Source organism: Aplysia californica, unplaced genomic scaffold (assembly GCF_000002075.1).
Source record: "Aplysia californica isolate F4 #8 unplaced genomic scaffold, AplCal3.0 scaffold00429, whole genome shotgun sequence".
NCBI classification, from domain to species: domain Eukaryota; kingdom Metazoa; phylum Mollusca; class Gastropoda; order Aplysiida; family Aplysiidae; genus Aplysia; species Aplysia californica.
The window spans coordinates 288,289-310,714 of record NW_004797699.1 but is presented as its reverse complement, the minus strand read 5'-3'; the positions used below and the strand labels follow the sequence as shown (position 1 = coordinate 310,714).

General features: G+C 39.8%; 1 protein-coding gene across 3 annotated transcripts; it reads right to left on the bottom strand.

Annotated features, from left to right (window-relative positions):
- Positions 1-226: 226 nt before the first annotated feature.
- LOC101850976 (dehydrodolichyl diphosphate synthase complex subunit DHDDS) lies at positions 227-22,331 on the bottom strand. 3 transcript variants are annotated; one of them, XM_013086036.2, is made up of 8 exons: positions 22,215-22,331; positions 14,552-14,742; positions 12,571-12,713; positions 9,745-9,861; positions 6,569-6,670; positions 4,765-4,879; positions 2,118-2,225; positions 227-762 (listed from the first exon to the last, which is right to left on the bottom strand). In XM_013086036.2, exons 2-8 carry the CDS (start codon positions 14,732-14,734, stop codon positions 436-438), a joined length of 1,095 nt encoding a protein of 364 aa, XP_012941490.1. In that variant the 5' UTR covers positions 14,735-14,742; positions 22,215-22,331; the 3' UTR covers positions 227-435. The 3 variants fall into 3 exon arrangements, with proteins under 3 accessions (XP_012941490.1, XP_035827296.1, XP_035827297.1); XM_035971403.1 differs by having other exon boundaries at positions 247-762; positions 22,270-22,328; XM_035971404.1 differs by lacking the exon at positions 22,215-22,331 and adding an exon at positions 21,707-21,994 and having other exon boundaries at positions 247-762.
- Positions 22,332-22,426: the final 95 nt, after the last annotated feature.

The following is a 22,426-nucleotide window of genomic DNA, read 5'->3' as shown; positions in this document are numbered from 1 at the left end:
TGCCTTGATAGTCAAAGCAAACTTTGTGCTGTTGAGGCTAGAGAGATGAGCAGTGTAAGCCTCATTCCCCGTTTGGACTTCTCTGATGACATCCACCCCTTGGCACTCATATCACCTTATGCAGTTGCGAGCGCCGTAAAACCTTACTAAAACAAAAAAAATCACTTTATCACAGATGACTACAAAAAGAAAATGCTATGACAGGAAAGAAATCCCACTAAAACAATTTTTTCTCTCGCAAATTTGTTGTGCAGTTTATTGCAAAATCCTCTGTCAATTTTAATTTTCGACAGTCTTCTGTTTAGTACGTTTTATACCATACAGAATATAATAATACATATATATTTATACTCTCCCACAACGTCACTTTTAACAGATTTACCTCAAACACTCAGCTCATTCAATCAAACCTTACAGACTCTATGTATATCAACATCAACAAACAGAAACACTTTGGCTTGGTTTTAAGGTCACATCAGATGGAGAGAGAGCAAGGGACGTCCAGAACTGCTTTCTCTTCGAGTGCACAGTCCGGAGGAACTCTTCCACTCGCTTCTCACGTACTTCTTTGTAATGCTGAACACGAGACTGGACATTTTTCTGCTCTGCTACACCACTCGGGGAGTCCTTGCCGGACGAGCCTGCTGGATTGTCTTTGGTGTTCACGCCAGATTTATCTTCCTCCTCCTCCTCCATTACACATTTGAGGTCAGACTCCCGTTGCAGCCGTTGTCTTTCAATAGCATTATTTTGTCTGGCGATCTGGGGAAGGAGATTCCATAACCAGCTGAATATAGCAAGAAAAAAAAAAAAAAAAAAAGGAAGGCAATGAAAAAAAAAAGAAAAAAAGGAAGTGGTTTGAGGGCGGGGTGTGAGTGTGAGTGTATGTGTGTGTGTGTGTATGTGGCATTTAATATTGGGGGTAAAACTAACCAAAAAAAATACAATTAAAAAAAAGGAAGGGTGGAAGAAAAGTTAAAAATTGCAACTCTCCCTATTCTATTAAGGCTGTAAAGTTATATGCAAGGGTAGGGATGGGGGAAGACGGTACCTCTGATTTTGATTGGACCAAGCCTAGTAGGAGGAGAAACTTTAAAAAATTAACTTAACTTAAGAAAGAAAGTCCCATGGTGGATTTAAACAAGGCCTTGCACATCACTGCCCAGTAAGGTACTACCTGAGCCAGCAGTGCCCTCACATTGAAGTTGACTTTATGAATAATGAGATACAAAAAAATAAGCCAACACAGACCGAACCGTTGAAAGATTCAAAATGGTTAATGCCAGTGTAGAGGGAGCTGCCATCTAGTACAAAGTGGTTCTTATTCATGCTGAGTAGAGTTGTAGTGTGAGTGTGTCCAACCCCAAAAGGATATAATCAAAGGCAAGTCTTGGACAGATTACAACAGCAGGCACAGTGAGCATCTTCCACTTCCCAAATACAATCATCCTCAAAGAAATTCTGCACTATTTTACAATAGTATATGTATCTTTATTTATTTCCTTCTATTCCACATTTTATTTCTGTACACACTAAATTCTGGCAACTTTCCGTTATTCCAGGACTCCAGAAAACATGACTCTGATCTGCAGTAAGCAGAAGCCTGTTTCTAAGATGTAGAAATAAAAACCTTAAAGTTGATCAGCACTGACCAGCAGCATAGGATCCTTAGCAGCCATCAGTAAAGGTTGAGAAAGGTAAATCTTCAGGGCGTCTGATATTTATGTATCCTACACAAGGCCTATCTCCTTACCACTACTACTACTAGAACACAGTGTTCTTCCCCTTTCAGTCATATATATTATATATATATATATATGCATGAAGTTTCCCGTAACAGGCAAAAGTATTCAACCTTCCCCTGCCTTTCTTTTGATGTAGCCTGTTAACACACTGGGCTTTTGGATCTTTCATCCATATTAAAAAAGACGAACTACTTAAACTTAAACCTTCATTGTAATTAAGAATAAGGGCATGAACAAATTGGAAAAAAACAAAAACCCAAAGTTTTTCTCTGACAACACTTGCAGGCACCAGGAACTGAAACAGGCTCTGTGGTATGAGTGGCAAGCAGCCTACCTTTACACTAACATTACATTTTCGACATATAAGCCAACCTGGATCTTTCCATGGTTTCTCTGATAGTGAAGAATAGCAGCATACAGGTGCCAGATACTGAAGTCAGGCCACAGAACCTTGACGAAAGCCAGGCAGGAAAATGAACTCTGAAAGAAATATTACAGACATTCATAATTAAAACTTGTGTTATTGGAAAACGGCAAACACTAACTATCAATTAGTTGGTACTCAAACTGTGTAGAAACAGATCATATTACATACGTAGTTGGCACAATGAGTGCAATGAGGGACTGTACAAGAAACACCTTTCTTTTGCTGAGATACTGCATTCCACTCTAATTAGGCAGCCTGCCTCCTAAATTACCTAACCTGCGCCAATGAGGGCATATATTACTTATGAGGCATCATGGTGAAATCAGGCGCTCATCAAAATAAATAAAATCCAAGAAACCAGCATTTTCCCATCTGTTTGGCAATTTTTATAGATTTTTTGTTTTTTGGCTCAACACCTTTTGTGCCAATATAAGCACACATTTCTGTATGTATTTTACTGAGAAACTTTGATTAAAGGCACAAAAAAATATGAATTTGATGTTTTCAAAGACCTTTGAGCTTATGAAGTCACTAGACTTTGGCGGCCATTTTCTCACTAATTTTACCTCTGAAACCAGGCCACCCGAGCTTTCTACCACAAATATCCCGAATTCTTTTCTAGATAGATGGGTAGTTTTTTGATAAATGAGTAGTTGTTTTCACTTAAAGAAAAACAAATGAACAAGCCTTAAGATGATACCAATAACTCCACATGCCCAAAAATTGATGAGCGCCTGATTCCACCCCATAGTAAAACATTTACAATCGAACAGGGCACGTCAACATATGAAAAATGCGAATACTCAGTGCCTCAGAATTTTGTTGTTTGAGTTTCAGGCTTATGCTGATTGGGCACAATATACAAGCCACATTTCACTTTTTTTTTTTATAAATAAATTTTAGTGTGAGTTTTACAGCACTTGTGACACAATTAGGCCATACCAGTGCCGAAAAAAAAGAAGTGTCACAAGAGAGTAACAAACACAAAAATGAAGGAGGAGAGTAAGTACAGTAGTCTCCGCCTAAACGCACGGTGCTCGGGAGGGCTCCTTTGCGTGTGTTTATACGGAGCGTGTGTTTGCATGAACCTTTGTAAGGGGAGGAAGGGACGCAGTCATCTCAATTCCTTATTACTCTAGTGTCCTCCCTTGGAGGAGGGGGTCATTTTGGCAGATAATGTGACGACACACGTGACTGTTTTGTGAAGGATTCCGCGACAGAGGTTAAGAATACAAAAGTGTTGAGGGGGGGGGGGGGAGACAGACTCAATGTAATGAATATGCACTACAAACGTCGGAAACAGATAGCCTAAGAGAAAACTGTTGGTCATAGTCATTGAGACCCCGGACCAGCCATATGGCTTTCCAAGCGGCCACCCACGACCATAAATTCATGCAGAATCATTCTCTACGTTCAGAGAAACATTTTCTCTTGTGATTCGTTGAACAAATACGTTATAAGTTCTTCGAGCGCAGCTTATTAGGCTTACTTGACTAATCTTTAAACCTATAGAGGCCTGTCTAGGGTTTTACGGGATTTACGCGTGTCGCGCATCAGGCCTAGATCTAACTAAACATTACACGCAGTCGCCTAAACACCAGTCTGAAACCTTCTCTCAAAGATACATTTCCAGTGACCAATCAGTCCCCCCCCCCCCCAACATTTAACCAACCAGCCCTAGACCGATACCTGTGTGTCAGTGGAAAGTTGGGTGTGAAAACGCTGTCCATCACTCTCTATGTCCGGCGTGAGGGGCACTCTCACCAAATATCCGGTTTTCTAGTAAATTCAAAGCTTGTCTTATGCAGGCTGTGCAGGTTGTGAAAATTCCCCCTTGCCAAGCTTATCTTGTCGGCGTGTCTCGCGGATTGGAGTGTGCGTTTAGAGAGAGTGACTGTGCGTTTGTACGTCTAAATTATATAGTAAAAAAACCATCAGATGACGGAAGCGTGCGTTTGAGCGGAGCGTGCTTTTGTATGGCGAGCGTTTAGGCGGAGACTACTGTATGTTAGATGTTTGTTAAAAGAGGAGCACCACTGAAAAGAAGCACAAGAAGCTGATTCCATTAGAGCACCTACCAACAACCCACACTTTTGATCGTGACTGGGCAGAGGTTTTAACGATAATTCACTCATCCTGTGAACAGTAGGATAGCAGGAACAGCAAAATCATCAAAGGACCGAGAATGTTTCACACACACAATGAAGACTAAATCTGCCTGAGAATCTACCTTCTACAAAATAAAAAATATAGTACTTTTGACAAAAAAACGTTAATGTATTTTGTAGACAAAAACAAGACAAGCCTTTACTACTTACAACTACTCATACTACCAAGAACACACATAACAAAATTTCTTTTTCTATAGTCGATGATCATCAGTTGTTAACTGAAAAAAGCATCAGAATTCAAAAGCGCGCACAATCAAATTGAAAATTACATGTACAAGCTGCATTAGTATATATTGAGGTTAGACTTTACTGGTATGGGAAAAAATAATTAATTTGTTGTTCTTTGGAGGCTAGCTGCCCTTCAAAAAACAGATCTGATGCGAGGAAGTGGAGAGTGAATGAAATCCACGTCATGTCTCACCTCCCACATTAGGAAGTCGCTCAGTCGTATTTCCCCTGATGTGCGGATCAAAAGATCCACATCCCGACAATGAGATGTGTAGAGACACTTCTCAAACAGATACTCTGAGATGTCGCTGAAAAATGAAAAGATGGAAAAGAAGGAAAAAATCAATAAGATGAACATAATATTTCTAAAGGAGGACAAGACAAAGAATTAAGAATAAAAGCTTGACAAAACACAATCCAATTTGCACGGTCTCATACGAATAAAATTTTACAAAAGGGCACCTTTCCATATTTTGTGCACTTCATCATTATCATCATCCAGTGCCAGATCTGCGACAGACATCGGCGACCATTGTTTTCCATTCCTTCCTTTGCTCGGATGCTCTCAAAAAAGCACGTTTCCATGATCTTTCCCCGTTACCCATTTGTTTAGGTTCCCTAAGTATGTCGTTGTGGGCCTACCCCTGCCTCGCTTGCCCTCAATTTTTCCAGTGAGAGCTAGATGTTCAAGACCCTTCTGTCTATTCAGGTGTCCCAAAAACTGCATTTGTTGTTTCCTGATTGTTTTTAACATTGAGCGCTTAAGTACAAATAAATTCTGAATGTCACATGGAGTTGTAAACAATTTTGCTGCTGAAAAAATCCCCAAACCAACCAACTTTATACATCTTTGTCAGGAAATGACTTTTACAATTAATTATTTGCACATGATAATAAATCCACTCAGCATAAATAATTTCAAATCATAACACACTACATAAACAATTTGAATGACAACATGCGGTGCAGTGCCAAGCTCCTATGGGGAGACACAGCTTTCGGTATACACTCAAATGGTAGAGTTGGCAGTAAAATATCATCATCATCAATGCCTTTCATCCCTGGCAGGGTATAGGCCACATACAAGCTCCTTCCATTTCTGTCTATCCTGGGCCATCCTTCCTAGCTCCTTCCAAGTGAGCTTCACCTCTCTCATGTCCCTTTCCACATCACTACTTCGCATCATAAACTCTCCGTTCCGAGAAAATCCATGACCAGCCAAGCAGAGATTTATAATGGTTTTGCTTGTATGTGTTTCTGTAACAAGTTCTTTTTACGAGAGAGGTTGTTAGCCTCGTGACTCAACCCCCGACCTGGAGGGAGGATGACTCTGTTTCGGGAGTCACTACCTGGTTTCGCCATTTACTCGCCTCCTATGACACACTAGCACCACGTCAGTCCCATTCTGTTCAATGCCCGGACTGTGCGGTGTCAGTAAAATATCGACTTTCCAATTTGTTTTATCATCAAATGGAAAAATATGTTCTCAACACATTCAAATAGGTCCCAACCTCACAATAAAAATGATTAGATAAAAGTATTAAAATAGGACTACGGAACAAGCTAAAGGTCTTCAAATTCCTAACACCTGATGCAAAATTATCCCTTAACGACGCATTCTGTTCGGTACTGGCGCTTGCATCAAGAAAACCCCTGCTAGTCATACTAGTGATTTTTCTGATTTTCTCAATAAGTTAACTTTCTAGGGGAGTGGTTTTCAAAAGTTATATTTTTTCAATCTCTTGGAAACTGTTTCATGCTTGCTTGGAACTTTTTGTTTTGGTACTCTTCATTTCAGGAGATTTGTCTGTAGACCAATAATTATGCTTATGAGAAATCTTTATTTTTAAAATGGAACAGGATTTGTCTCAGCTATAATTTCTCCCAACATGAAATCACTCAAAATCACTTAGGCTGTACATAAAAAAGTTGTACTGTCTCAGCAGTCTCCCTTAAGCTATAATGATTAATGAGACGTTAATGAGCGGCAAACATACCTTTTCTTAATGAGTCCTTTTTTCACTCCATCGGCCACATCTCTCATTGCCATGCACATATCATCTCTGGCCGTGTACGCGAAACACACATTAAGAATTGCCCTACAAGTAGAAGCAATAAACAATGTAATACAGGCAAACAAAAATTGTATCTAATATTCAAGTCTCAGAACACACTAGGAATAATTTTATCACTACAGTCTTTAGCTGCTAATTCTCCTAAAGTTACACACACACACAAAAATTATTACAGTATAACATGGATAGGTCGAACACAGAAGACTCAAAATCATGCATCTGTCTCGTGCATTTGTCCAACTGTGCCTGCAGTCCTGTTTTTTCTCTTCTTGATCTTTGCAAGATATCCCTCGAACTACCAAGGCCGGTCCTGACAAATTCGAGCTATCCGTGTTATACTGTATCTCTATACGTTTTGTTTATTTGCATTTTTATAATGGAGCTGAGAATAGTTGTCATTCATTGGGCTCCTTGAAAATTGGGAATCCTATCTGCACTGGAAATGAAAAATTTTAAAATCCAGATTGTGAGTAATCTTACAGTATGCTCAAACCACATCACTTAAGCCCCGGTTACACGCAACGATAAATTGTATCAGATTCGTTGTATGAGAGAACTGTCCGTTTTATCGAACTGTATTGTCTGTTTACACATTCCAATCTATCGTCCAGTTTTCAATCGATTGAGGAGATTCCTCGTCATAAAGCCATCATGTCTCTTTGCGACGACAGCAATTTGCCTCTTCTGTATGTGAAGGTTTCGAGCTCTGTACCTAATGAATGAAAGGCGAACACTACCTCTAGATCACAGACCCCCCCCCCCTTCCCATGTACATTTTGACACAACAGAACAGGGTCTTTAGAAAAGGGTGGCCATACTGTAGGCCTACCGTGTTGTGTGTGTGTAGAACCGGAAGCTATGACTTGACTGCAGTTGTGCAACGCACCGAGTGACCTTGATGCACAGGTTCCGCCTTGACGATCAACTAAATAATAAAATTGCAAAAATATATATAACAACACACCAAATCAGGTTCTTCGCAAGCAACGTTGCTTATTTTGAGACGCTGATTCCGAACATGAAGTCAGTTTTTATCTACGATAATTATTTAAAAAGTTTTGAGTACTGAGTTTAATTCTGCGCGGCGGCAAATTTCAAAGTGAATCTACGTCACAGCGCGTCTCCCTCAAGTGTGACCGTGATCGCACGGAAAATATCAAGCAGCCCTTGATTTCTCGACTGTGTCTCTAAACCATCGTTCAATCATCCAAATTTTGTACAACTTTGTGGTTACACTTGACGATTTATCGTATGATCGCTAGATCATCCAGTTTTTGTACAATTTATCGTTACGTGTAACCGGGCCTTTAAATCAACAAAACTCTCTAACCCAATGACAAGTACGGTGGAACTTGGATTTAACGAGGACGCTGGGCCTGACCTAAAATCTCCTTGAATCCGAGTGTTCGTTATAGCAAACATGAGGTTTTGTGTAGATAATTACAGGCATTGAGAAAGTAATGTATAAAGAGAAGTCACAAGTAGTGCTTGGAATGACTGCATATTATGAGCTGTGTAAAAAAAAAAAGACCGATTAGTTCAAATGCACACGCCTGTGTCATCTCGATTGTTTACCAAAAAGTTGTGTTGCTGTGTAGTGTAGAGCGTAGCATACGGCAACTTTTGATTCCATAGACCAATGCACAATTCATTACGTAGATGTACGTCAAGACTAGCTTATCATTGTAACAATGATCAGTTGCCGAGGGGAAAAAAGACTGACGCATTTGTGCGACGTTCAACGCCCGGACCGCTAGTGCCCCCCTCCCTACCCCGACACGCACACACAGCCACATGTGTGCAGGCCACCCACCCGACCCTGACACACCCCAGAGTAGACACATGCGTGTGCCGACAACGCATGTGTTGGTATGAAAAAAGGCCGCTGATTGGTCGCATGGAATCGGCTAAGCGAATAATGGTTCACGATGCAGGTGCAATGGATGGTTTCCGGGAATAGATGAAGTTCGTTCTGAGAGAAAAATGAGCGAAGCCACGTCTGCGGGGGCTGTTGACCCTGGAAGCGACCCTGTTGAATCCGAGCTCTCTGATTTAAGTGCTCGTTGAATCCGGGTTATTTTTATTGATTGTAAAGAAGAAAAAAAAAGGGGGAATCTATCTCATCTTGTTGAATCCGAGTTCCACCGCATGTGGATCTTTGTTAAAAAGGAAAATACAATTATTATTTTTCACACTAAATAAATGTCACTAATTCACAGGGCACTGATTTCCCATGAAAGCATCAACAAAAGCTTCACATTCTATAGCTTGTTCACTTTCGTCTGACTGTGGTTAACACAAGATAAAATGAAATCGTTCCGTTTAATCTTCTCAGATCTCTGTATACGGGTCTAAAAGTTGGATGACCAACAGAATCTAAAAGCCTGTCCCCATCATTTCATGCAAGAAAAATTATGAAATTATGCAAACTGAGCCCAAAAATGTGAAATTATGCGATTCTGTTAATTTGATCAAAGAACGACGAAGGAAAATAAAGAGAAATTATGCAAAAATGATCAAATTTTGCCCTAAATTATGCAGGGGCATAAAACCACATGGACAGAAAGAGCTCGTTTGTAAAGGTCACTGCAAAAAAAACATTCTCACACATTTTCTTTTATGTAAGCCTAAAGCAGGTGCCAAAAAATAATAGGGGATAAAAAGTATACACCTCAAACAGAAAAAGTTGACATATTTTCCTCAACACCACACTCTAACATATGCCTAAGAAAAATGATTTAAGATACGGGGTGAGTAATTTTTGAGACTCATGGGGAGCCCGTGGAGACGGGGGTGGGGGGGGGGGGGATGAAATTGAAAAGGTAATACTGAAATGAGGGGTCAGGGTGGTGTTGCTATCTCATAATGAGCAATTTGGAGGCAAGGTTACTGTAAGTCATTTATTTTAGTTGTGCCATGCAAAGTTTCGTGAGCATACATGAATTAATAAATGAGCTAGAATTTCTTTTAACAAAGTCAGATGAATGTGAACAAGCTATAGCGATCACTTAAGAGTTAAAGAGAAAGATAGTTTTCATTTACTAAAACTAAATCCCCAGGCCCTTAAGCCTGTGATGATTCCGAATAGTAGCACATGCCTTTTATTGTTGGCTGAAATGGAGACAGCTTCTGCAAGCAGTTCCTGCAGATCACTGGGCAATCTGGAAATGTCACCTAGAATCCTCACACAAACACCATGTTGATGAATCAGGTCTCTTTGGAGAGAGAGAATGAAAAAAAAAAGAGAGAGACACATTAACTTTTTACTAAACAAAAGGCAAAACAAGCCAAACTAAATGTCACTGATGCATTTTCAAGTAACACACAGTGATCAGTGTGTGTTCAGGTTTCACACTGAGTTATCAACATTATCAAGTTATTTAATGGATTACGACAATTTACAGAGTTTCGGTACATGTAAACTGAATGGTCAAGATAAAAGAAGCAGGATTAGGCGACACCAGAGCACTGACCAACCACAAGCAACCGGCATTCGAGTTATAGACGAGGGATGTCCAGAAAGTAAGTACTGTTTTATAATAATTAAAAAAGAAATAATTTTCCCAATCAAAACGATTTATTTTTTAATACCTCCTATATATGACTATCTCTCCACATAGTCACCAGATCTGTTGAGGCATTTGTCGTAGCGTGGGATGAGCTTCTGAATGCCCTCATCGTAGAAAGCTGCCACCTGCGATGTCAGCCAATGTCCAGTCTCTCCTGTCTAGACAAGCGTCTGAGTCGGAGTCCTTCCCGCCCAAAAACTTTTTCAAATGCAGGAACAGATGAAAGTCACTCAGAGCCAGGTCTGTGCTGTATGATGGGTGCTTCAACTGTTCCCATCCGAAGGAGGCGATCAGGATTTGGGTCTATGCAGACTTGTGAGGAATTGCATTGTCGTGAAGCAGAACAACACCGTTGCTAAGCATTCCGCGTCTTTGGTTTGAATCGCTCTACGCAGGCCGCGTCAGGAAAAAAAGTCATGTGTACAGTGATTTGGGACAGGCAAGTAGTACTTTTAGTACAATTTGGAAATGGGATGACAATTAACTTTGATGTGTACTGCAACACACTTAAAAAACTACGTAGAGCTATTCAAAACAAAAGACCCTGAATGCTTAGCGACGGCGTTGTTCCGCTTCACGACAATGCAGCTCCTCATAAGTCTGCACAGACCCAAAACCTGATCGCCTCCTTCAGAAGGGAACAGTTGAAGCATTGTACAGCCCAGACCTGGCTCCGAGTGACTTTCATCTGTTCCTGCATTTGAAAAATTTTTGGCCGGGAAGGACTCCGACTCAGATGTTGGTCTGACAGGAGAGACTGAACATTGGCTGACATTGCAGGCGGCAGCTTTCCATGATGAGGGCATTCAGAAGCTCGTCCCACGCTACGACAAATGCCTCAACAGTTCTGGTGACTACGTGGAGAAGTAGTCATATATATGAAGTATTGAAAAATGAATCGTTTTGATTGGGAAAATTATTTCTTTTATAATTTTTCTAAAAAGGTACTTACTTTCTGGACATCCCTAATTAAAAATGACTTGATATACAGCGATAAGACACCAGAAGCTAATTGCTAATGGCAGTGTCAATTATATGATCTCTCAGAATGGGCAACAACCACAGATTTTCATCCGTGAGCACCCAAAACATTTCGGGGCACAAAGATGCTCAACATGAGTAAATTCCATATTTAATTAGACTTTATAATAAAGACAGAACACAAGCAACCATTTACAGTTCCAAAGTCTTGTGTAATTCACAAATGTGTCAAAACGAGAAAAAAAATGTAATTACAGTATGACCAATTCTATTTTTATTCACAAACATACAATGACTATTTTATATATATATATATACACCAATTTTAAAAAAACTTAACTGCACTGAAATTTCATTATGAGAGTGCAAACTAAATACAATCTATGTAAGTATTGCTAGAAATACAGTCAAGGAGCAAAAAGAAACATAGCATAGCACATAATACAGCCTAAGATCCCATCGCGTACAATCCCGGGTCGCCTAAAATCCCGCTGTTTTAAGAAAACAGAATTTTTATTGCATAAAAGTCACCCCTACGATCCCACTTTGACTCATTTTAAAGGTCTACATTCGGCTAAGATCCCGCATTTCAGATCATAATTTATGGAATAACCCCCCGCGCGAGCATAGCTGATCAACCAAGCGTGAAAAGTTCAGATCATTGAACTGCCTGTCACGTCAAAGATCAGCCACTCTTGAGAATGTGAGCACAATAAGCGTTGTAAAACTCGATGAAAAGGTACAATGGTAGCCTAAAACAGGATCATATTAAGGTGTGAACTGACCGATGCTTTTTTCCCCAAACATCGCACTTGCGTCTGAGCTCTCTACCGAAAATTACATAACTCGCTGGGTGGGTAGGTCCTAAAAGTTGTTCCACATGGGATCACATCGAACTGCGAACTCTTCCCTGACCATTGCAGCAGTTGCCCCTACTCCCGAATTCGAGAGACAGACTGAATTTTAATTGGTGCGTAACGACAAAGGCGGGGGAACTCAGTCAAAGATGGAAAGCTATAAATTTTGGACAGGTAAAGGGGAGGGGCAACTAGTCAAGCGTAGATCTCGAGACTCAGGATAGGTTAATAATTGACAATGACATGCCTCATGCCACAGTGATTGGTCATCAAGGTCGACCACACTTTGCTCGATATATGTCATAAACACACCCAGGGATCTTGACAGTTCATTTTACAGTGAAAGGAGACCATTTTACCGGTTGTGGGCCTTAACATGGGTCACCGTAGATTCTTCCCTTGGTGCGTTGGTAAAGATCCCGTTCGCTTAAGATCCTACAGTTTCCTTGCTCCTGAGCACCGGGATCTTAGGCGGAGACTACTGTATTATCAAAGCAAACACACATTAATCTCTTACTTTTCTTGAAGCAAGCGGGCAAATTTCTGTCTGGACAACTCCATCAAACAGTTCACTTCATCAGGTGATCGCTTGAAGTTCTCAATGCTAAAAGCATAGACAGTAACCTCAGTTATTCCAAGATCGAGGCACCATTCCAATGTCTGAAGAAAAGAAAAAAGATGATTTGTACTCTCAGAATATACTTAAAAACTTAAAAGCACCATGCTGAAATGACTGCTGCAATAGATACAGAGCAACTAAGTACCATACTGAAACAATAGCTGCAATATATATACACACATATCGAGGAAGCACCTACTGCAATAACCGCAGCAATATAACATACAATAAAAGGATTCCATACCGAAACAACTGCTGCAATATACACATAAATCAACTGAGCATGTTACTGAAAAAACTGCTGCAATATACACATAAATCAACTGAGCATGTTACTGAAACAACTGCTGCAATATACACATAAATCAACTGAGCATGTTACTGAAACAACTGCTGCAATGCACACCCAATAAACAAGAATATCATTCAGAAACAATCTAAAACATCAAAAGCATAAATTATAAAGTAGACACCAAATACAATGATATGCATGCATAATCTGCTAGCTGTTCAATTATAAATTCTAAGCTCAGAAAGCAAAATTTTTCAGGAAGGAGAGAGAAAAAAGGATTTAATTATTTTCAGTTTTATATCAGCACTAGCTGGGCCCCCTTTTGATGAAAGAAATGAACGGTGCATTAACATCAACTGAAAGTCATTGGCCTACTATATTTACACTCTACTGAAATGGAGCAATAAACCTTGAGAGATGAAAAAAATTACAAGGTCTAAAACTATACTCTCAAAACAAAATGCGCCTCGTGAAATATCACTTCCGCTGTGGAGGACAGCTACGCAGATTTGTTTCGTTTCTCAATGGAATAATCACAAAGGCCAAAGAAGGACAGGAACTTTTTGTCAAATATGTTTGTCTAAATTCAGGAAATTAATAAATAAAACATCCTGCTCCATCATGGGAACCTATCTATCTTTTTGCAGGTACTTGCCAACTTTCAACTCTGTAGCTTTCATAGTTTTATGGGAAAAGTGACAAATGTGTTTCCAAGTTGCCAAATACATGATGACAGACTTCGAAACTGGGAAAAAGGATGGGTAAATGCTTTATTCATTGGTTGACATACATCATCTTTTGAAGAGATGTTTTATTAAATAAGAAAGATGTGTAGCTATGCATATTATTGTTCAATCCTCCTTCTATACTGATGAAATTAATTAAGCTGCCACGCACTGTTCTATGTATGCTGGCAGCAAGGTGAGATTGAGGTAATTAATGCACATCTTGTCACAACTTTATGAACTTTGTCAAATATCATTGATAGTAGAACTGTTAACATAATACAGCACTGTCAGACAAGAAGCAAGAAACGGTCCTAGTGGAGACTGCTAAACCAGTTTATTGTGAAATTGCATAAAAGACATTTTGTGCCATCCTGCAAATAAAATTGGGGTGGCGGTTGAACATGTATCCATATGGCTATATGCTCTTAAAATTACTACATAGTATAGTCAAGTCTTCTTGAACTGAACACACAATCCTTTTTTTTTCTTCAGTATTTGAGTGGTCTCTATTAACCGAAAACATGGCTAAACTGAAGAAAATCCAGCTGCCCTGAAGATGTTGGTTTAAGTGGACTCCACTGAATTACTGAAAATGTACTTGTTTCATAAACTGTATTGTGAGCATTATTGCACTTTGGAAAGAAAGTGTCTCATTCCACCTTTCTTTTCTTTTTACTTTTTCTCTATGCTAATTGTGATATTCGAACACAAACATACACTCTCAAGAATCAAACTCTTGGTCTCCTGCCTGCAATGGGTGCTACACCACAGATGCTAGTGTAGATAATGTTTTAAATCTGTTTCAGCAATCTTATATTAGATTTCATCGAATAAACCAGTTAAAAAAGAATGTAAGTACCTCTGCTAGCTTATCAAACCCTTTCACATGGCCCTCAGACTTTGCCAAGCTATTCTTCACAGCAAACCGCCGATTACCATCCATGATGATGGCTACATGCCGAGGGATGGGACCAGCAGACAACACAGCCTCACAGGCACGCTGAAGCCAGGTGCTCTCTCTTTTTTGAGGAAACCATGACATGACGGGATCTATGAAACAGAAAATAGAAGATGTGGTTTGTTATAAAAATAAACAGCACAGTCCACTATGTAGGCTATACATCCATTGTCAAAAGGTCAATATTTTACTGCAAAGGAAACAGTACGAGCACATGACTTAAACATATACTGATTTTTCTTATAAACTTTCATTTCCAGTTGCACTGTCGCATTTTAATTGTCTAAACTGTCTTCCCGTACATGCCCGAATCATTCTAAAAAAGACCTAAAGTGTGGCATTAGAAGATTTCAATACTAACACTATAGAAGAAGGGTGAAAGTAACACAAGACCACAACAAATCTATAGCTTTACATATGACTCTAGGAATATGATTTTTCAAAGTTTCGCACATTTATTTTATGCAGGACTGGAATAGGGCAGCTTTTAATCAAACGGAAGTGGAGTCTTGAACCACACTTTGCAGGTCAGAGTAAAAAACAACTAACAACCCCTTTCTTCAGAGCATGGACTGGAATTTTTCTTCCCTTGATAGATTCAGGCAGTAAATACTCAGCAGCATATTATCACAGACCTATTGTAAAATTAAAATGTAACGCCTTCACTAAAAAAACAAAGCACTTGGACTATTTTACACATATATTCATCTCCTCCTCCTAAATTTCAAAAGACTTCTGCCTCTCTTTCTCTCTCTCTCTCTCTCCTGTTTTTAATCAGTACTTCAGCAAACTTTTAAATTAGTACTTCAGCAAACTAAGTTTTGAGCTAGAGTAGAAGCCAAAACATGAGCTTGGGTCATCCTATGTGGAGCTTGAAATATTTACATCAAGGGGCTCCTCAAAATCTATCATCATCAATGCCTTTCACCCCTGGCAGAGTATAGGCAACATACAGACTCCTTCCATTTATCTCTGTACTGGGCCATCCTTCCTAGCTTGTACCAAGTGAGCTTCATCTCTCTCATGTCCCTTTCCACGCATCTCCTCCATGTTTCCCGTGGCCTCCCCTGCCTCGTGCTCCCCGTGGGTTCCATTGAAGTGACAATCTTGTGATGTTTCCGCAGGGCTTTCTGAAGGTGTGTCCCATCCAACGCCACTTTCTTAGTCCTATTTCTACTTCTATATCCTTGTGTCCTGTCCTTTCCCACAGCTCTTCATTTCTTATTTTATTTTGCCACTTAATTCTTAGGCTACTCCTCATTCATCTGTTGATGAAAGACTGGACTTTATTCAGCGTCTTTGTTGTCTTCCAAGTTTCGCAGCCGTAGAGGAGCACAGACTTGGCACTGGAATTAAAGAGTTGAATCTGGGTGCACAGTGAGATGTTGCTTGCTTTCCAGACTTTTGATAATTACTTGAATGCTGACCTTGCCTTGGCGGTTCTTGCTTTTACATCTGCCTCAGTTCCACCTCTACCATCGATGACACTTCCAAGGTAGGTAAAGGAGTCCACTTCTAGGGGAGTGTCTTCCACTGTCACAGCAGGGCTTGACACTTTTCCTTGCTTCACTACTTTCGACTTGCTCGGGTGTATACGTAGGCCAACACTCCTTGATAGGCTGTTGAGTTCCTTGGTCTTTTCATGCATCTGACCATGTGTGTGAGAGAGCAGTGCAAGGTCATTGGCGAAGTCCAAGTCGTCCAGCTTCTGCCAGGGGATCCACTATATTCCATTGCGCTTGCCTCTGGTGGCTTCCTTCATGATCCAGTCAATTGCCAGCAGAGCTGTTAAAGTACTTTTTAAAAAGTATTTAAGTACAAATTTAAGTACAATCTAAATATGTACTTAAGTACAGTAAAAGTACTTTCCTGTAAAATGTACTTGAGTACAAGTACTTTTTAAAAAAGTACTTATGAGTACATTTTGAGTACTTTCTGCTAATATGCTAAAACACTTCAGTGCTAATGCAAAACATCATATTGAATAACATATCTAGTATATTTGACAAATTCAGCCATTTATTACTAATAATGTAAACAGTATACAAAGCATTTGAATATACGCACTGAACGTAGGTGGAAATTGTCCGTGAAATTGAAAAAAAAACCCCAGCAAACAAACAGACGCAACTAGTGAGTAAGTGATATTATGAATAGAATTTGTTTGAGCAAGACAATATGATCAAATGTAAGTCAGTCCAAGAGGTCGGAAAGTAGGAAAAGTATCAAAATTGGAAAATGTAGAGACAAAGTTGATCTAAGAAAATAAAAAATTGATGAAAATGGCCAGCAAAAAAAGTGCTTTGAATTCTTCTTTAACAAATCTTGAAGGAATCAAGGTAGCCTTAAGCACAAACCACAAAAAAAGGAAAAAAGAAATTTAGGTAGCCTAAGAAATTGTTAGATTGATATACATTGAGAACTCAGTTTCAGTTTCAATTGATTATAATAGAGGTAAGACAGAGTTTGGTCACACTGTGTAGTCCACGGCGCCCACGGCAAAACAAAATAGGCCTACATGTAATTTCCTAGAGTCTAGTAAGTGTAGTGTAACCAAAATTTCTCTACTACAGTAGTCTCCGCCTAAGATCCCAGTGCTCAGGAGCAAGGGAAATATGGGATCTTAGCCCGACAAAGCTAAGGAAGAATCTACAGTGACCCAAGAACTGACGTGACCCCTGGGTAGGTTTATGACACATGGCGAGCAAAGAGTGGCCATCCTTGATGACCAATCACAGTAGCATGATGGCATGAGGCAAGCCATAATATTATACCGTACACCCATTAGCATATCGTCTCGAGATCTTTATCTACGTTTATCCAGTTGCCCCTCCCCTTTACCTGTCCAAAATCTGTAGCCTTCCATCTCTGATTGAGTCCCCCCGCTTTCGTCGTTACGTACCATTACGCTGTGACCACACCAATTAAAATTCAGGCTGTCTCGCAATATCGGGAATAGAGAAAAACTGCCTTCAACTTTAATGGTCAGGGAAGAGTTCACAATGTGATCCTGCCTGGAGCGAACTTGTAGGCCCAACCCACCCAGCGAGGGATGAAAGTTCAGATGGCGAGCTCAGATGCGAGTGCGATGTTTGGGGAAAAGAAACGCCCATCGGTCAGTTCACACCTCGGTGTGATCCCGTCTGGGGATCATTGTACCGTTTCATGGAGTTTTACAGCGCATGTGATCACTTTCACAAGAGTGGCTGATCTTTGACGCGACGGGCAGTTCTTTTATCTCAACTTTTAACTCTTGGTTGATCGACTGTGCCCGCCCGGGTGTTTGTTCCGTAAATTATGACCGGAAATGTCGGCACTTATTCTTTCATTAAGCTTCAAAAGTACTCAAAATGTACTTGAAAAGTACTCAAAAGTACTTTTATAAAAAGTATCGGTAGTACTGTAAAAGTACTGGTTCTCAAAATGTACCGGAGTACAGTAAAAGTACCGAAAATTGTAACGTAAGTACAAGTAAATTGTACGTAAGTACAACCAGCTCTGATTGCCAGTATGAAGTCAACATCCATAGCAGGTGTCTATTTTCCTAGTCATTTAATGAAGCTATGACATTCTTCAGCACTTTTATTTGCCGTTTCATTTATTCTCAGGCTCAAGATTACGAATGAACAGAAGTGCTCATATATTTTACTGTGCATCTGACACCCCCCTTTACTTTCATGTTTTGCCATCGAAAGACATGACATTCCTTTGTTTCTAGATCATTCATTCTGTTTTACTTTTGCTTTATATTGAATTGATTATCATTCTACTTATAAATTAACATTTCTGAGCTGTTTTATTCGCTCTCGACTAAAACTTGGTATGCTAGAGGCTGAAATACTATAGTTCAGCTAGACTGGCAGACTAGCGGTACTTAAAGACAGCTAGGCTAGCTGTACTTTTAATAAGGATGGCTAGACTGACAAACAACAAAAAATAGGCCTACTGAATTGTAAATAAAATTTTTAGTTTGCAATACCTTAAAAAGTATTTTTGCATTTAGACGAAAACAAAAGGTGCCTTACTGACAGTGCATGTATTTTAAACCTGAATAATTACTAGTTAATGAGACCTGTGTACTCAACAGATTTCGGTCAATAGGGCCTCTTAAGTACACCTTGACTGGAAGGCTAGCCGTACTAAATAAAAATGATGGCTGAATTGTACATTAAGTTTTAATTTGCAATACCTAAAGTATTTGAAGACTACAGGGAAAAAAACGACTGTAGTCATAAACTGAAAATCGTGAGGGTACCAATTTTGAATGCTTGTTCGCTCATAACTGTATTTCTGTTCAACTGTTGGTTGATTATTGTTGTGAGATTTCCCATTCAACAACATTAAACAATAAACCACCAGCCAAACAAATATGAAGTTATGAGTCCACAAGCTTTTAAAATTGGCACCCTCGCGATCTTCAGTTAGTGACTAGATCTAGTCATTTTTCCCCTGTAGTCTTCATTCGTGTTTCAAACATAACCAAAAGGTGCCTTACTGACATGCATTGTATTTTAGGTTTTGGACAATAGGGCCTAACCTAGTCCTAAGTACAGGTAGACTGGCAGGCTAGCCGTACTTTAGTCATACTACGGCTAGACAGCAAGGGTAGCCCAGAATAATCAGAAGAGTCCTACTATTACTATTATTCAAAATGTCAAGAAGAACAACACATTCACAATTCTTGCATTTTGCCACACACATTTTTTACGAAGTGACTATTTCTCCGAACGTTCGGAGAAATAGTGCCGATCTTTATTTCTCCGAACGGTTTCCGGCTTCCGGTCTCGTGATTTTTTGCCTATTTATTGCGAGAGTTCGGCGCCATCTTTCATTGTGCCATTCTGCCTCTGGCTCTGGTCTGGGAAGGAACACCACATGGCAAGCCCGCCTACATACAACCTTCAGTAACACCCACCACGCACCCACCACCATCCTGCACATGTACACACACAAACTTATACACACACTAACTAAACATGATCAGTGGGCAACTTTTGAACGTATGACGAGCTGAGTTGTGGATGGAGAGACAGTGTGAGTGACAGAGCGGGTGAAAGGAAGAATTTACGAGTGTATCCACAGGCGACAGCAACTACAAGACGACGACACCGACCCCCATGGCCTGGTCCACAGCTCACGAACGAAAGGAATGTTGCTAAGGCAGTGTTTTACCTATATTATTGTCCATGGTTCGCAGGGAGCAAGGGAATGAGTGAGATTTTCTTTGTGTGTGCCTGGAGGGAGGGGGTGGGGTGTGAAAGTCATGAGAACGGGGATGAGCCGCGGGAGAGAACACGAGAATTGAATGAAAGAGTGAAACTGAAAGAGAGGAACGACTCATGAGCACTGGAGTGAATGTATCCTGTTTTTTATTTTTGTATACTTTGAACTGTTACTGAATAAAGGCTGAAATAAAGCCCGAAAAACACACACTCACTCCTCACTCTCCACTTACACACTTACCACCACACACAGACACACTCGCACACGCACATGCATAGACACACACACACACACACACAGGAGCAAATTTTTGGGTCTATATCTATTTCAATTTTCAAGAGCTAGTCTAGAGATTTTTAGAACGTGAAAAAGAAAGATTTCACAACAGAATTAAATCAAAATTAGTCGAACAGCCCATAAACAACCACAAAAATTAACAGATAAGGGTGTGTGTCAACCTAGAAGAACCCATAAAAGTGCGTAAATTTTTTTTTTTTAAAGTACAGGATATTACTTGTAAATTATATTATGGAATCACACACATTAAGGGGCCTGCCAGTGTCAGTACATTTAATCGGTTTTGGTGGAACGTACGCTCTAACATAAAACATTAAAATCTATATATACATATTTAGAATCTAATGAAGGTAGATACTAGAAACATCAAATTAAATGACGTTACACTATGCAACGTCCCCCCCCCCCCCTTTCCCCAACAAAAAAAAATTGATGGAAAAACAACACATCAGAACAATAACAAGAAAAAAAGTTACACACTAACAAAATAAAACACCGCAAAGAGTCAAAGAGGGAAAAATAAAAGTAACTGTACGTATTCAACAAATCAACGTGGTGACATCAAGTGAGAAGGAGACTAAGTGAAGTTAAGGGAACTTTCTTTCAAAAGTAAAGAGGTTCGGTTTCTTTCTTTTTTTATTTTTAATTTGACTTTTATTCCCCGACCAAAAAAACCCAAAAAATCGAGCCACGATTGATTGGTCGTGGCAGCGACAAACGCTGAAGCTAGTTCTATATGTGTCGTTATCAATAACCCTCCGTAGATCTAGATCTAGACAGCACACGAGTGAACACAACACATTAAGTTTAAGAGCAGCACCCTTCAAAGGCAACACGTCATATCTGTAGCGAAAAACTGTTTGGAACTGTAGTATTTTTTAATATAAATATTTACTGCGGACATTTTTTAGACCGATTGAACCATTATTATTGTATACGAACAATCTTTGGTAGGTCTATACTCTATATAATATCCTAAATTTCGGGGAAAGGATGTGATTTCAGAGTGTTCGGAGAAATAGTGCCCAGCTTTATTTTCCTGAACGTTCGGAGAAATAGTGCCCAGCTTTATTTTCCCGAACGTTCGGAGAAATAGTGCCCAGCTTTATTTTCCCGAACGTTCGGAGAAATAGTGCTGGCCTATTTTTTATACAAAAGAAGTACTAAAAAAAGCAATGTAGAAAAAGACATCAGACATGGCACCTCCCAATCACATTTGAAGGGGCTGTTTCAAGTGTTTCTTCAACTTCTTTTCAGTCATGTGTACGAAATTAAGTTCTTCAGTGTTCTAAACTTTAATTTATACACATTTTTTGCCCTCATGAGCACCAAAATAAAACCAACATGCCATCTCACAGGAAGTACACATCACCTAGACCTAGTGCTGAACTGTGGCCTTTGATTCAGAATTGTTTGTGAACTTTCCCCCTTTACTTTACTTGAATGAAAGGGTAGAAGTTGTTGGACAACCTAGCAAGACTTCTTTATTATTATAGTAGTTCTGGTTCCGTAGCCCGTGGGACATAGAGCTACAACCTTTCACTAGATCTAGAATCTAGTTTCAGTCAGCAGGACAGCCAGGGTGTGTCGCCAGGAATCAAAGTGCAAAAGGGCGTTCCCAAAGAAATGAACATGACGGAACAATCTGAATCTGAGAAAATAACATTTGGTGGCATCTGGTGACTGAAGACGAAGACGTGTCGACTGAACATGATGGGATCTTGTCGAAACTGACAGTCTGAATAATAACCTAGATCTAGCTGTTATTCGTCTTCATCCAACTCGTAATCTAGAAATTGAGGCTGATATTGGATCTAGATCATCTTGTGCTAGAATCTAGATATTATCTAGAATCTAGATCTAGATTCTAGATGATCTCTCAAGTTCTTGCGCTTTCACTTTCACACACATTCAGTCAGTCACACAGCCACCGGGTGGGGCCAGGCTTTGCTCGCTCAACAGACGCCCCAAAGAAAATATAAATTGGCATGCTTCTTTTTTCATTCACAATCTTTCAAAATCAAAAACAGACACACACTCATACCTCCAAAGGAAGGCAGTCGGAGAGCAAAAAGATGATGCAAGTAGTAGGCCCCTACCAGTCAGTCAATCCCAACCATCACCGTATCACCTGTCTCCAATTCGACCAAAACAACACAGTACGTGTATTTTTGATTGCCAGGAACTCGCTCCCCATTTGATGCCTTTATCGGTTTGCAGAAAGACCATGTTGGTGCTGCTGTAAAAGTACCTACC

Excerpts from the sequence above, each read along its gene's own strand:
- LOC101850976 (XM_013086036.2), bottom strand. The coding sequence starts at position 14,734 with ATGTCATGGTTTCCTCAAAAAAGAGAGAGCACCTGGCTTCAGCGTGCC. Across the intron at positions 12,714-14,551 it reads GGTTTGATAAGCTAGCAGAG|ACATTGGAATGGTGCCTCGA; the intron begins GTACTTACATTC and ends TCTTTTCTTCAG. Across the intron at positions 2,226-4,764 it reads GCGACTTCCTAATGTGGGAG|AGTTCATTTTCCTGCCTGGC; the intron begins GTGAGACATGAC and ends TATTTCTTTCAG.